At 41.5% G+C, this 13,077-nt stretch overlaps 2 protein-coding genes across 2 annotated transcripts; one reads left to right on the forward strand and one right to left on the reverse strand.

Moving 5' to 3' along the window:
- Window positions 1-452: 452 nt before the first annotated feature.
- Window positions 453-2,054, reverse strand: si:dkey-148a17.6 (uncharacterized protein LOC108190685 homolog). The gene has a single exon (XM_057025197.1). The coding sequence runs from the start codon at window positions 2,005-2,007 to the stop codon at window positions 925-927; it is 1,083 nt and encodes a 360-aa protein (XP_056881177.1). The 5' UTR covers window positions 2,008-2,054; the 3' UTR covers window positions 453-924.
- Window positions 2,055-4,340: 2,286 nt separating this feature from the next.
- Window positions 4,341-12,545, forward strand: LOC130521548 (E3 ubiquitin-protein ligase AMFR-like). Its single transcript, XM_057025175.1, has 14 exons — window positions 4,341-4,510; window positions 4,877-5,190; window positions 5,265-5,357; window positions 5,756-5,920; window positions 7,267-7,419; window positions 7,555-7,595; window positions 7,849-7,981; window positions 8,057-8,190; window positions 8,292-8,402; window positions 8,621-8,817; window positions 8,924-9,027; window positions 9,505-9,639; window positions 10,518-10,708; window positions 11,029-12,545. The coding sequence occupies exons 2-14, from the start codon at window positions 4,936-4,938 to the stop codon at window positions 11,180-11,182; spliced, it is 1,866 nt and encodes a 621-aa protein (XP_056881155.1). The 5' UTR covers window positions 4,341-4,510; window positions 4,877-4,935; the 3' UTR covers window positions 11,183-12,545.
- The last annotated feature ends 532 nt before the right edge of the window (window positions 12,546-13,077 follow it).

Raw genomic sequence — 13,077 nt, forward strand, 5'->3', positions numbered from 1 at the left:
TTCCCAGCTAAAAGCTAACAGCCTCATCAGTGACGCTCCACCAGGAACCTTTGACCCCTTGGACAATAGGGGGCACTAAAACACAACGTTTGTGCCACCTACTGTTTTTTTATTTTCATTTGTAATTTACACACACACACACACACACACACACACACACACACACACACACACACACGCACGCACACACACACACACACACACACACACACACACACATATATATATTATATACACATACACACACCCACACACACACATTTGTTGTCTACAGGAAATTGGCTGAAGCAGAACTTACGTTAAAACGTTTAGGCATGTGACAGGCAAAAAATGATTCCGCTTATTGGATTCCACAAAAGGAAAAAAAGTTTTCCATTTTGCAATGTTTTTATTTTGAGGAAGTGCTCACTGGTGTCTAAAGTGCTCTAATAATAGAACACAATAAAACACAATTATCTGAATTGTACACTGTTTAATAAGACACATTAAACTTCACCAGTAGAAACAATACAGAGGTTTTAGGATAATCAAAACAGACACAAGTAGAAATGGAAAAAGAACAAGAGCCTAATAAATATGTTCCCAAACTTGTAGATTGTAGAGTCACATATGTAAAAGCATCTTTTATTCAGTTATTTATTTTTGCACACATACACACACGCACGCACGTGCACACACATGCTTATGTTAAGTAATGTAATACTTATAATATATATACTTCAATTTTGTCTGTTAATATTGCTGTCATAAATATTCATTTTACAATATCGATTTTTTTTTATGAAACAACAAAGCATTAATTCATAGGAAATGTCAAAGAAACCAACATCCAACTTCTCTTTAAACTAACTTTAAGTTTAGACTGCATGTACACAAAAATATACCGAATCTCAGAACAGAAGCCGGAAATGTACAATATTAATATCACTGACTATGTTCACACATTTTTATTAATATGTCCATTTGGTCTTTTGGCTCAGACACACACTCGGAGCTTTTGGTTTGTCTGCTGTGGTGTTTGGACACAAAGGATAACTCCTTATTACCCTCACCTCGGGATGTGCTGGAGAGGTGTCGGAAGAGTTTTTGGATTCCAGTGTCGTGTCTGGAGTTCCTGAAGGAGCGGGCTGCAAACATGTAGAGGACGGGGTTGATGGTGCTGCTAATGAAGACCATGGCTCCAGCGATGAAGATCATTGTGCTCCTAATACTCTCCAAACATTCTGCCATGTCAGAAAAGGAATTTTCAGTGGCCAGAATGATGAGAGTAAGTATGTTCCCAATGTGATGAGGCGTCCAGCAAATGGCAAACACAACCACTATGCTTGTGATCAGGACTGTGGACTTGCGCTTGAACATGAAGGACATCTGAGTAATGCGACTGCACAGGCAACCATAGCAGACCACAAGGACAGAGAAGGGCAGTATGTAACCCACCAGTGTCTGTAGTAGCACAATCACCACCTCCTGGGTTGTTGAAGTGTATTCTTGGTAGAGACAGTGTTCCTCTCCAGCCTTCTTCCCTACAACCTGGGTTTGGATAACAGGTATGCTGAACAAGAATGCAGAAATCCACAGAGCCAACAGAAGTTTATGGAAAGCTTTTTGCCTCTTCCACCCAGTTGAGATGAATGGATAGCGTACTGCCACAAAACGCTCCACGCCCAAGACAGTGATAAGGAAAACACTGCTATACATGCAAGCATTGATTATGTACACCATGGCTTTACAGAAGGCCTCCCCAAACACCCAGGAAAATGCCAGAGAGTAGATCCACAGAGGCAGGGTGATAAGGACCAGCAGGTCAGCGACAGCCAGGTGCAGGATGAGCAGCACATTGTGGGAATGCTGCTTGATGTGTCTCAAGATGGTCCAGATCACCAGCAGATTCCCAGGAGCTCCTACCAGGAAGGACAGACCCAGGATCACACAGGCAACTGCTGTCCCACCATCAAACTTCTCAGAGCCCGATTGCCCTGAAGACGACACTTTATTGGAGAAGTTCATGCTGTCAGTGTATGTGCTGACAGTGGCGTCTGCACGAGAAGGGAAAACACAGTGCTGCATAAGCACGTCTACACTTCCCTTAAAGGCGAGACTGCGCAGTAAAGTTGTTTCCTCACAGAGAGACTGAAATGACTAACCTCCATCTTTCCTTTCATGATCACAAACCATTTTTCTTATTTTCAGAAACAATTGTATGGGAAAACAGCAGCAAAATATGTGCCCCAACATTTATCATGCTGTCATTTGTTGCCGCACACTAATATATCTTATAGTTAATAAAAATGATGCTGCTCATAACATGATAGTCATGTTTTTAAATTTTAAAAATACAGAACTACATTATTTGCAAAGTGTTTTCATGACAGTTTCAGGGTCACCTTATGGGGTGAACAAGTACTGCGGATTTGTGTTTGGAGTGGAAACCCATTTCTGAGCTGTTCAACTAGTAGACAGGGAAGGATGAGAAGTATAAGGAGAAGAACCAAAAATCTGTCTGTTTCCCAGAAATCACACATGATTGAAACTGACTTCAATGAGAAAACACTATGGTCACTGTCACTGAGGTCTTTGCCCGTCATTCACCAGATGTGTCGGACATTTGTCTTTTAAAGGATTTAGGTAGCATTTAAAGACAAGATGTCAACCTAAAGAGGTGATGGAGTGCAAACACCTAGGTGTACATCAATGAGAGGTCATCAGAGGTCAGGGGGTCATCTGCTCTGAGGTAGACAACTTTGAAAGTGGAGAGGTTCAGGCTGCTAGTGTATGTCTGATGCTGGTGTCTATGAAAAGACAAAGTGCTGTAGACAGATCTTTACTTCCCTGTACTGACTGAGATCATCCAGCTGTTGACCTCAGCTTGCTGGAAGATATAGCTCTACTATTATTATTTCTGACAAATGTTGTCACATGCATTGAAGATTCTCTCTTTCTCTGTCCTCTGGCATTGCTGCCTCCTCACCACATAGCTGCAGCATTTATATGTAACGCCACAACACTTTGCACCTGCCTTTCAAATGTGTTAAATATTGATGCAAAAACATGCCGCAATTAGTTTCAGGTTTGAAAAATCACATAAATGATAACATTTGAATCTCTTCCTCTCAGTATTTTGCAGGTTCTGATAATCTGCATATAGTGCACGTGTTAATTTTTTTCATTCAACACACTTAATCCTGGGTGTGCACCTTTGTGTGCACTAAGAAGTTTGCATGTGTTTTTATACATGCAAAACCTTTGGTTAATCAGGCCCTATGTTCGTCACTTGTTTCTTCTTCTTCACAACTTTCTTCTTACATCTTTGTCGACCAGTTTGCTAGTCACTTGCGTCCTTATGCCTCCATCCTCTTGCTCTCTTCACCCTCATTCGTGACCAACCTTCTAAAAGAAGAAACCTTGTACAGCCCAAAAGCTAATGGGTTTTGATCACAAAACAACCCACTAACCTTGCTTTACTACTGCCTATACACTGTATATACTACTGCTACTGGTTAACTTGGATGGTAATTTTTAAGTTGAACAACCTCCATTAAAGGAAGACAAGTCAGATCTGTCCATTTCTCCAAAAGATCCTGGAATGAGAATCATAGTTTGGAATCTGCCACCTCAATCGTTCATTTCACTGAGGCTAAACCTCTAATAACAGACATGGTGGCAGCCAACTCAGTCACAGCATTCCAAATAATTGGAGTATTAGTTGTGGGCTGCAGTTTAAAGAAGATAACCACAGAGTATTCTAGATCACACAAAACTAGATTTGGAGCTGTCCTGCCATACAAAACTTTCATAATTCTTCTAGGATATATTGATGATTTATATCTGATTGACATTTATTCACTTTTGTTAAGGATCAAGAATTGACTTAGGAGGTGAAACGTCTGACCCCAGAAGGGAATAAGTAAGGAAGAGCTTTATTACCAAGTACGTTTTTACACATACAAGGAATTTGACTTGACTTGCATGCAGTGCAGACAAAATAACAATAATACAGTAAAATAATGATAAAAATAAGGACATATAAAAAATAAGCATATTTACAATACAATAAGCAATAAGCATATTTAAAATCCAGTATAAGGAAATGAAAAGTGTCTTGTGCAGGGTGATGCTGGTGCAGTGGAGGAGAGTGCATGGTGCTGCTATATTGCAGTGGCCCTATAGAGTCTAGAGAACGTGAACATACTCTAAAATTTTGTAGAGTTAGAATTAGATAACTTTCTGAAACACGTGTAAATCGTGCCCATGAGCCTTGGACGCTGCTTGTTCAAGTTTGGGGTCGTGTTGGATTGTCCTGTAGAGGGCAGTGTTACAGTTTACGGCCATTGAACCGCCCAGATACAACTTTAAGAAGAAGACACCCCCACCCCTCTTGCCTGACCAGCTGCCTCCTCGGTGAGATAAACATGACGATGTTGTCACCTTTCTCGGTGCTTTAAAACTTCAACTACTGCACCGAATATATCAAGAACTCTTGGATACAGATCTGTGCTAAACCAGAGCAACAGTAAGTGGTGGTTGGATTGACGTTTGACCCGTCGTGCTCGTTATCAGGTACAAGGAAGGTAGCAAACGCGTCAGCTAACGGCAGTATTAGGTAATGTTAGCCAGGTAAACAAATAACGCTGTTAGAGGTGATCATCACCCGCTCACAGCCCTGATCAGTTAGCCAACGATTCTTGGCCCAAATGTCTACTTTGATTTTCGTTACTTGTTTGGCTTTTGCAGACTAGATCTGATCCCAGACCAATGGGTTTGATAGTATTGGGTTTACACCGGTAGTGCTTTGGGCTGGTGAGGGAACATAAAAATTCCTTCAGGATGTGGGAATATTGGAATTACGATCGCTGCTGGCTCCCTTCTGTCCTCCCAGACCCGTGAAAGCGTTGGTTCGGCTCAGTCACCATTTTGAGAAGCACCGTAAACGCCGCTATGCCTCTGCTATTTTTGGAGCGGTTCCCTTGGCCGAGCCTGCAGACATACACGGCCCTAAGCGTCGCCCTTCTGGCCGGGAGCATCTTCAGCGCCTACACCACCGTGACTGACCCCGGCTTTGGGGCCTTGGAAACGGAGGAAGCGGCAGTTCCCTCTGAGCTGGAGCTTCAACATCTAACCGATGATCTTAGTCATAGACAAGTGGCCACCACTGTCCTGTGGTATCTAATCACAGACAGTCTTTTTGTATGGGTGAGTTCTACCTGCTCAACACTTTGCTAATGTTGTGGAAGCAAATGATTGGATTGTATGTTGTTCACCGCCAGGTTTTAGTCAACACTTTGTGCTGCTCATTGATGTTGATTGCTAAAGTGATCCAGTTTGTGGTATTTGGACCACTGCGGGTGAGTGAAAAGCAGGTGAGTTTGAGCATTGAATGGCATTCACACATACTGAAGCATCCACATCATTTTACATGTTCTTTTGATCTACTCCGGATCAACTTCACTTTAGATAGTGTTGATAGACAGTCTTGGGTGTGATTGGAAGGCTTAAAGTAATTTTCTTTTAGTCATTGCTATCTTATCTCCATTGGCTGCCTACACAATTGACTCCAGAAACCTAAGTCAGGATAGACAATTATTCATAGATCCTCTGGATATAATTTCCGTAAAGAAGTGCATGTTTGACGTTGATTTCAAAGTGTATTAAATAGTTCTGTATTATATATTTTGCTTTCCATGTCAAAGAAATTGAACACATAACGTAAGCAGCTCTATATGGAGATGCAAAAAATATTTTCCTTGTTATTTTTCAGCATCTGAAAGACAAATTCTGGAACTTCATATTCTACAAGTTCATTTTCATTTTTGGAGTGTTGAACGTGCAGACTGTGGATGAAGTTGTCATGTGGTGTTTATGGTTTTCTGCCTTGGTGTTTCTCCACCTCATGGTGCAGCTCTGCAAAGACAGATTTGAATATGTAAGTACTTTAAACCATCATATTTATTCATATGATGTGCTTGGATTGAGTCCAGTCATTTCTATTCCCGATGGATCTAGTCTCACTGTGTTTGTGTGCTCACTTTGTTTACTCAGACATTTTTAACTTTGTTCTCCATCATGCGCCTTCCTCCTTCACATCAAGCAGCCTGTGACGTGATGGGAACAGTTTTGTAGTTATTACTGAATGAACGATCTTTGGACACCTACAATATCATTCATCATTTGATACCCCCCATGCAACACTATCAGCATACACAAGGGCAAGTTATAGTTAACATAACTGTTAACTGTACAATAGTTCTTAATATTGAGTTCCATTCCCATGCCATTAACTTGCCTTAAATCAAAATATCAGTTATTCCCCTGTGGAAGTCATGAGCACGGAGACTCCCAGCGCTTTGACTTGTTCTTTGTTCAGAACTTTAAGGACATTCATACCAGTGCTCTTTTAATGCAGGGCCCACATTTGTCTTTTGAACATCTTGCCTCAATGTAATAACACTTTTATGTTTGTGTCTTTTTAATGTAGCATTGAGTCTTCTTAAAATTTTGCAGTGACAACTCCTTCAGGCTCTATTAATAGTTCCTTAGAGTGGGGCCTTGACTTCCAGCAGCTTCACTCACTCCCCCCGTATCAAATTATTATGGACCAGAGAACTTACCTGATAGATCCACTTGTTTTTTTGATCAACAACGTTGACATGGACCTTGAATTGGGCTTTTTCTGATTTATCCTTCATTTAAAAAGCCAGTAAGGTTTTTTTTCTCTCATTAGAGTTGTCTTAAGTTCCAGTTTGTTAACTGAGGAAAATTATTTGCACACAGCCAATATGCCCCCAGCAGGGTTCACATGCTCCGAGCTGAAAAGAGCAGTTCAGGAAAAAAAAACACCACTGGCTTCTTCTTTTGTTCCCTATTCTGCTGTATTGACTTGTGGTCCTTCTATGGTGTTGGTAATGACATTATAATTTGGGAGACGATGATCGAAAGGTCTGGTGAATGTTGGTGGATTCATCCGCTAAATCAGAAAAGGCAAAGTAAAGGTCAGTTGATGGTCGGAGGGGCATTATTCCCACATTTAAACTGGTAAAACATGTTCACTCTGTTCACATCCTTATTTGTAAGATCATTGTTTTCCTTTACTACACATGATCCATAAATCAGTGTAAAATATAAATTGCAAATTTAAAATATTTATCACCTTTTATAATGTATTGAGAAGCTGTACCCATTTAGCCCTTTAGTTGTGGAAGCCATTCTCTCACATGTCCTTCACCTGTCTAATACAATATAACGATGTCAGTCTCGTTTTGTTTGCTACAGTTGTCCTTCTCTCCGTCCACCCCCATGAACAGCCACGTGCGGGTCATCTGTCTGCTGCTCTCCCTGTTGTTGGACTGTTGTGGTCTGGCTGTGGTCTGTGGCCTGCTGGGAGCCTCCTATGGCATGCACACCCTTTCTTTTATGGCAGCAGAGGTGAGAGCATGGACACTCATGGCCTTGAGCCCTTGCATCCTTGGGTTCATAAAGCTCACTCACACACTTGATTATGTCATATTTTACATTGATCTAAGTTGAACAATTAACATCATCTTCTTCTCTTGTCTTTAGTGTCTGCTGGTGACTGTTCGCATGGGACATGTCATCATGAGGTAAGTCTTCTTTGAAAAGCCCCTTCACGTTTTCAACAAAGACAAAGAGGCCAGAATACGGGTGTACTTTTTTGTTTTTACTTAGCTGGAGTTCTCAATGAACGTTAACGGTTTTTAACAGTTTGTATCAGTTAAGAGTTATTTTGAGTCATTTTCTTATGGTCTTAGCTTCTACATCTCAGAGCGAGTTTGATTCTTTCATGCTGCCTTGTAAGCATTAATGACTGTGTTCAACAATGACCTCTCTTCTCAGATATTCCATCCACCTCTGGGATCTAAAGCATCCGGGAACCTGGGAGAATAAGGGAACATATGTCTACTACACGGACTTTATCATGGAGCTGGCTATGCTCTTTCTGGACCTTGTTCACCATATACACATGCTGGTGAGACGGTGTGCTCAAGTCTCTTTATTTATATATTTGACTTTCTGACTCATCCTCTGTTTTTTCTCTGAACAGCTGTTTGGAAACATCTGGCTGTCCATGGCAAGCTTGGTGATCTTCATGCAGCTACGATATCTCTTCCATGAGGTCCAACGCCGTGTGCGCAGGCACAAAAATTACCTCCGTGTTATTAATAACATGGAGGCCAGGTCAGTATATTGTTTTATCATTTAATTAAATGTATTAATCAAACAGTTTCATCCAAAGCTTTTTATTCTTTTCATCTGTGTGCAACTTTCCTTTTATGCAGATTTGCTGTTGCTACGGCTGAAGAGCTGGCTGCCAATGATGATGACTGCGCCATCTGTTGGGATTCCATGTTGACAGCACGTAAACTTCCCTGTGGTCATCTCTTCCACAAGTAAAAGAAAACAAAAGAATATTTATTAATTCCTCCAAATGGAAATGACTGTAATTGGGGCTTTTTACCTCCTGAAAGAGTTTCAAGAAGGGCTGTTTACAGAATGCTTGATGGGTGTGGGTTAGGCTGTTAGGAGTCTCAGCTGCAATGATGAACACTCTAAACAGGCTCCAGTACATCTCATTGTAATAAATGGATGAACATGTTTGTGTTTTCAGCTCTTGTCTGCGCTCATGGCTGGAACAGGACACCTCTTGTCCCACATGTCGCACATCCCTAAACATCAGCGGGGAGGAAGGCCAGGAGAGGAACCAGCAACAGGGCGCAGGTGTGGAGGAGAACACGGTCCCTGTCGGAGCTGTTGCAGATGCCAGACCACACATCAACCAACACAATCACTTCTTCCACTTTGATGGTTAGAATGAGACCTATCCAACGACAAATCTTCAGCTGCTTCAGGTTCACATTTGACACCTCGTCTGTGACAAATTAATTGTAAATATTCACCACTTTTCTGACAGGGTCTCGCATTGCCAGTTGGTTGCCCAGTTTTTCAGTGGAAGTAATGCACACAACTAACATTCTGGGCATTGCTCAGGCCAACAACTCCCAGCTCACAGCCATGGTGAGTTCATGGTTCCTGCTGGTAATGAGATCTAGCTTATATCAGTGTGGTTTTCTAGCAGCTATTTAACGCATTCGTTTTTATCCACTATTTCCTCCCTCCTCACGGTCCCATTCCAGTTTGTGTCAGCTCTTGTGTCTTAATTCTTCCCACATCTAACATTACCTTACTGGTTTTCACATGGTTTTAGGTCTCTCTCTCTCTCACACACACGCACGCACACAGAACATAGAAATCCTGAATGGTCGGTTTTAATTTTTTTTTTTTTTAAATATCTAAATTACTGGCATTAGTGAGTATTTTGAAGTTTCTGTTCCATGACCCAAATATTTCAAACTTTTCTATAAATGGTGTATGTTGAAATAAAATAAATCAGTATTCTTAATTTTTTTTAGTCATTTTTTTATCTTTATTTTTTTTGTGTTGTAGTTCTTGAATTAATTTCTCCCTTGCTGTGTTCCCTCCCTTTTTCATCAGGCCCATCAGATCCAGGAGATGTTCCCTCAGGTTCCCCTCTACCTTGTCATGCAGGACCTACAGTTGACCCGATCTGTTGAGGTTACCACTGATAACATCCTGGAGGGACGCATCCAGGTTCCTTTCCCAACACAGGTTTGTCAGCAGCTCATTTCCCCTCCCATTGCATCTTTGAAATTGTATGTTTTAACATATGCTTTAATGTTCTTGTAACTGATCTTATGAAATGTGCTGATGTCCTCTTAGCTAGGTCTCCCTTGTGAAGGAGATCCTGATCTCATTGGGTTATATATGGATAAATAAAGGTTAATAATAATATTGGGACTTAACACCCATGTGTGCGTGCGTGCACACATGTACCGGTACCTTGGATCATAAAGGATTTTCAAAGGTCAATGTTTCCCTGGAATATGGATCTTCACCAAAATGTAGTCATCTCTTCCTGGGCCTGTTATCAACTCTTCCTAAAAATGTAATTTAAATCTTTTCTGAAATCATTTTGCTAATGGTCACACAAACAAACACTGGCTGTCACATGGCATCCTGCTGAAGGTAACACTCATCTGAGTTATGAAACTGATCATTTTGTTTTATCCTGTGCAAACGGCGCCCTTATTTCAATGTTTTCTTAAGGGCAGGAGCATTATTCTTTTAGCCGTGCAGACGAGGTGTTAGCGATCAGAACGATGCCGTCAGATGTTTCTTTTCCATGTCTCATCTCTGCACCTGGTGAAGAGTTCAGTCTGGTACTGGCTCATTTGAAGCAGCTTGCATAAATGGTGCCACTCTACTTAGCTAAAAGCAGCAGGACTACAGACTCTTGTGCCACACTGAGGGCTGAGCACACACAGCTGCCTGCTACTGTTCCACAAATATACCATTTCTATAGTATGGTAGCATCTGGTAATCGTTTAAGGAAGTGGTTATAAATTATTGGTTAAAATTCTGTTATTCCAGGTTTTACAGATGTGTGGTATGAACAAATCAAGTGCTGATTTTCTTATTTTCCCCAGGCCATAGAGCGAGGGCCAGCACAACTGAATCCTGCTGTGGGTGAGCAGGAGGAAGCCAGTGAAGTGGTGCAACAGAGCATCAGCCAGGAGGACAATGTGGAGGTCAGAGGAAGCCGCTTCTCCAAGTCAGCAGAGGAGAGACAGAGTATGTTAAAGCAGAGGAAAGAAGAGATGCTGCAGCAGGCTCGCAGGTTTGTTCACCACTTCAATGTTTGTGTGTTCTGCTTACAGTAGCCTACAACATACTAGATGTCCCCACAATTATCAACACCTCCTACCAGGCACCATATGTACTTTTTTGGTCTCTATATTTTAAAAAACTGAGGCCATAAAGCTCCAGAGAAAGGAGGAGGATTTAGAGCGTTCCATGGTTGGTTGTCGCCACAGAATGTCCATTGAAAATGAATGCAGTGTTAGTTGAGCTCCAAAATAGTCACCTGGGATTCCAAGCACATTTTCATTACCCTTTTGCACATTTTAAATTCATGTGTTGCATATTCTTTGCCGAAAGGAGATACCTGAAGAGCCAAGAGGACCAGGAAGAGGATTTGCCTGGACTGGAGAATGATGCTGGCATGGACCTGGATTTTACTGTGTTGAGAAGAAGCACCATGGCAACAGCAGCAGAGAGACGCATTCAACATCAGCAGGAGCCTGCTGTCTGAGACCTCCTAAAGATTCTGCCCCTCCCATCACCATCTGCAGAGGCATTCCTAGAAAAAATAACCTCCTAGTTTCCCCATTTGGTGTGCAGCTATGACCAGTAAAAAACAGTAATTCTGAAGCAAGACGGGCACAGCTGATGGGGTGCCAAAATGAAGCAGGACTATTGATTTGGCTGATACCAGAGTATTTACATTATATCAAACCAGCAGGGCTGCAGGTGTTGGGTTGATTTTATAGCTGTGCCACACGTTGCAATGGCAGCTTGATTGAGGAGCCCGTATCTGTGTGACTGGGACTGGCGTGTGAGAGCAGTGCATGCATCATATTCAGCAGAGTGTTTCATTAGAGTGGTGTTGGGTATGGCCTGGCACAAGTGTTTGGGTCCTGCCTTGAGTTCTTGTGGTGTTCTTGGCACAAAGTGCTGCATTCTGGAAGAAAAAACGTCAATGGTTTCAGCTGAGAATTGGGTCAGCTGACTTACGACAGTTGTACATCTTACATTGGCTCAAGAGAACATTACTTTAGGAGTGTTCAGCCTTCCTGTTGGGTATGAATGTTGCCGCAACAAAGTGTTACTGACCCTGAGCGTCTATGTTTTACGTCTTCCCCTGCAAACGGCTGGATTTGTTGTGTAAGAAAGGCCTGGAAATCTGTTCTAAAGCTGTTCTCTGAAGCAACAGAGGCTGTTCTTGACAACAACAGTCTGTTCTCTGCAACAGCACAGGCTGTACACCATTCTGAGCATTGAGTGCAGTACCTCCCACCCTCAGTATCTCAAATATCATGTTGGGGTTCTTCATTAGATTTCCTGGCTTGCACGCAGGTCAAGAACCGAGCAGTGAAGCTTTCTTCAAGACACGACAGGTAATCCATTTGCCTTTCACTCAATCCCGTCAGTATGAAAACTGTATTGGATCTTCGGTTAGTGCAACATGTTTATGCTTTTGTCCTTCCACTTTCTCCCAAAGAGGAGGCTGCAGACCTCCAGTATGAACTAAAGTGTTACTTTTATTGGGTGTTTTTATTTTCACTATATTTACTGTTGTAAGATGATTCAGTTTCAGATTTAGATTTCAGTTATTTGCAGCTGGATAAGCAATTGAAGAGGTTTTGATTTACATCTACTATCAATACAATTATTTAATGACCTAAAATATTCATGTTTTGGTATTTGTGGGTTTATCATTTATAGCCTTTTAATTTAAACAAAGCTGATTTTTTTTTTCTGAAATGAGCTTTTCTGTACTTTGTGCCTAAATCCAAAATGGTTTAGTTGTGGATAATTTCTGTAAATCTAGGTTTTGTAAAATATGTTAATATGGAGAAATCAATAAAGAAAGCTTCTACAGCTTTTTAACAGTATGACTCCTGTAAGCTTTGTCTTATTGGCTGAAGCCTGCCCCCCCCCTTTTTTTAAAGACAATATTTCCAGGAAATGACAAATGATTTTAGCTGTGTCACAGAACTGATTTCAATGAGAAAACACTGCCCTTTATTCATCAGATGTGTCAAGACAGTTGTCCTTTACAGCATTTAGGTTGCATTTAAGGACAGAACATAAAGGGACAGAGTCCTAAAAACAACCATAGACTGATCAGGGGGAGGAATCTGTTGCTGAATAGGTAGCTGCTGACCACTGTGGCAGGAAACCTCGGTGTACATCAATGAACAGAGGTCAGGGGTAATCTGCTTTGAGGTAGACAACTTTGTGAATGGAGAGGTTCAGGCTGCAAGTGTATGTACTGATGCTGGGGTCTATGAAAAGGCAAAGTGCTCTTTGCAGTCCTTTGCAAAGTTGCATTTAGAAAATCCTTCATAGGCTGGAACCGAACACAACAAGTGCAACAGTCAATCAATATTTATATAGCAACTGTTACAATCAGAATTGTTTCTA

Source organism: Takifugu flavidus, chromosome 2, assembly GCF_003711565.1.
Source record: "Takifugu flavidus isolate HTHZ2018 chromosome 2, ASM371156v2, whole genome shotgun sequence".
Taxonomy (NCBI): Eukaryota; Metazoa; Chordata; class Actinopteri; order Tetraodontiformes; family Tetraodontidae; genus Takifugu; species Takifugu flavidus.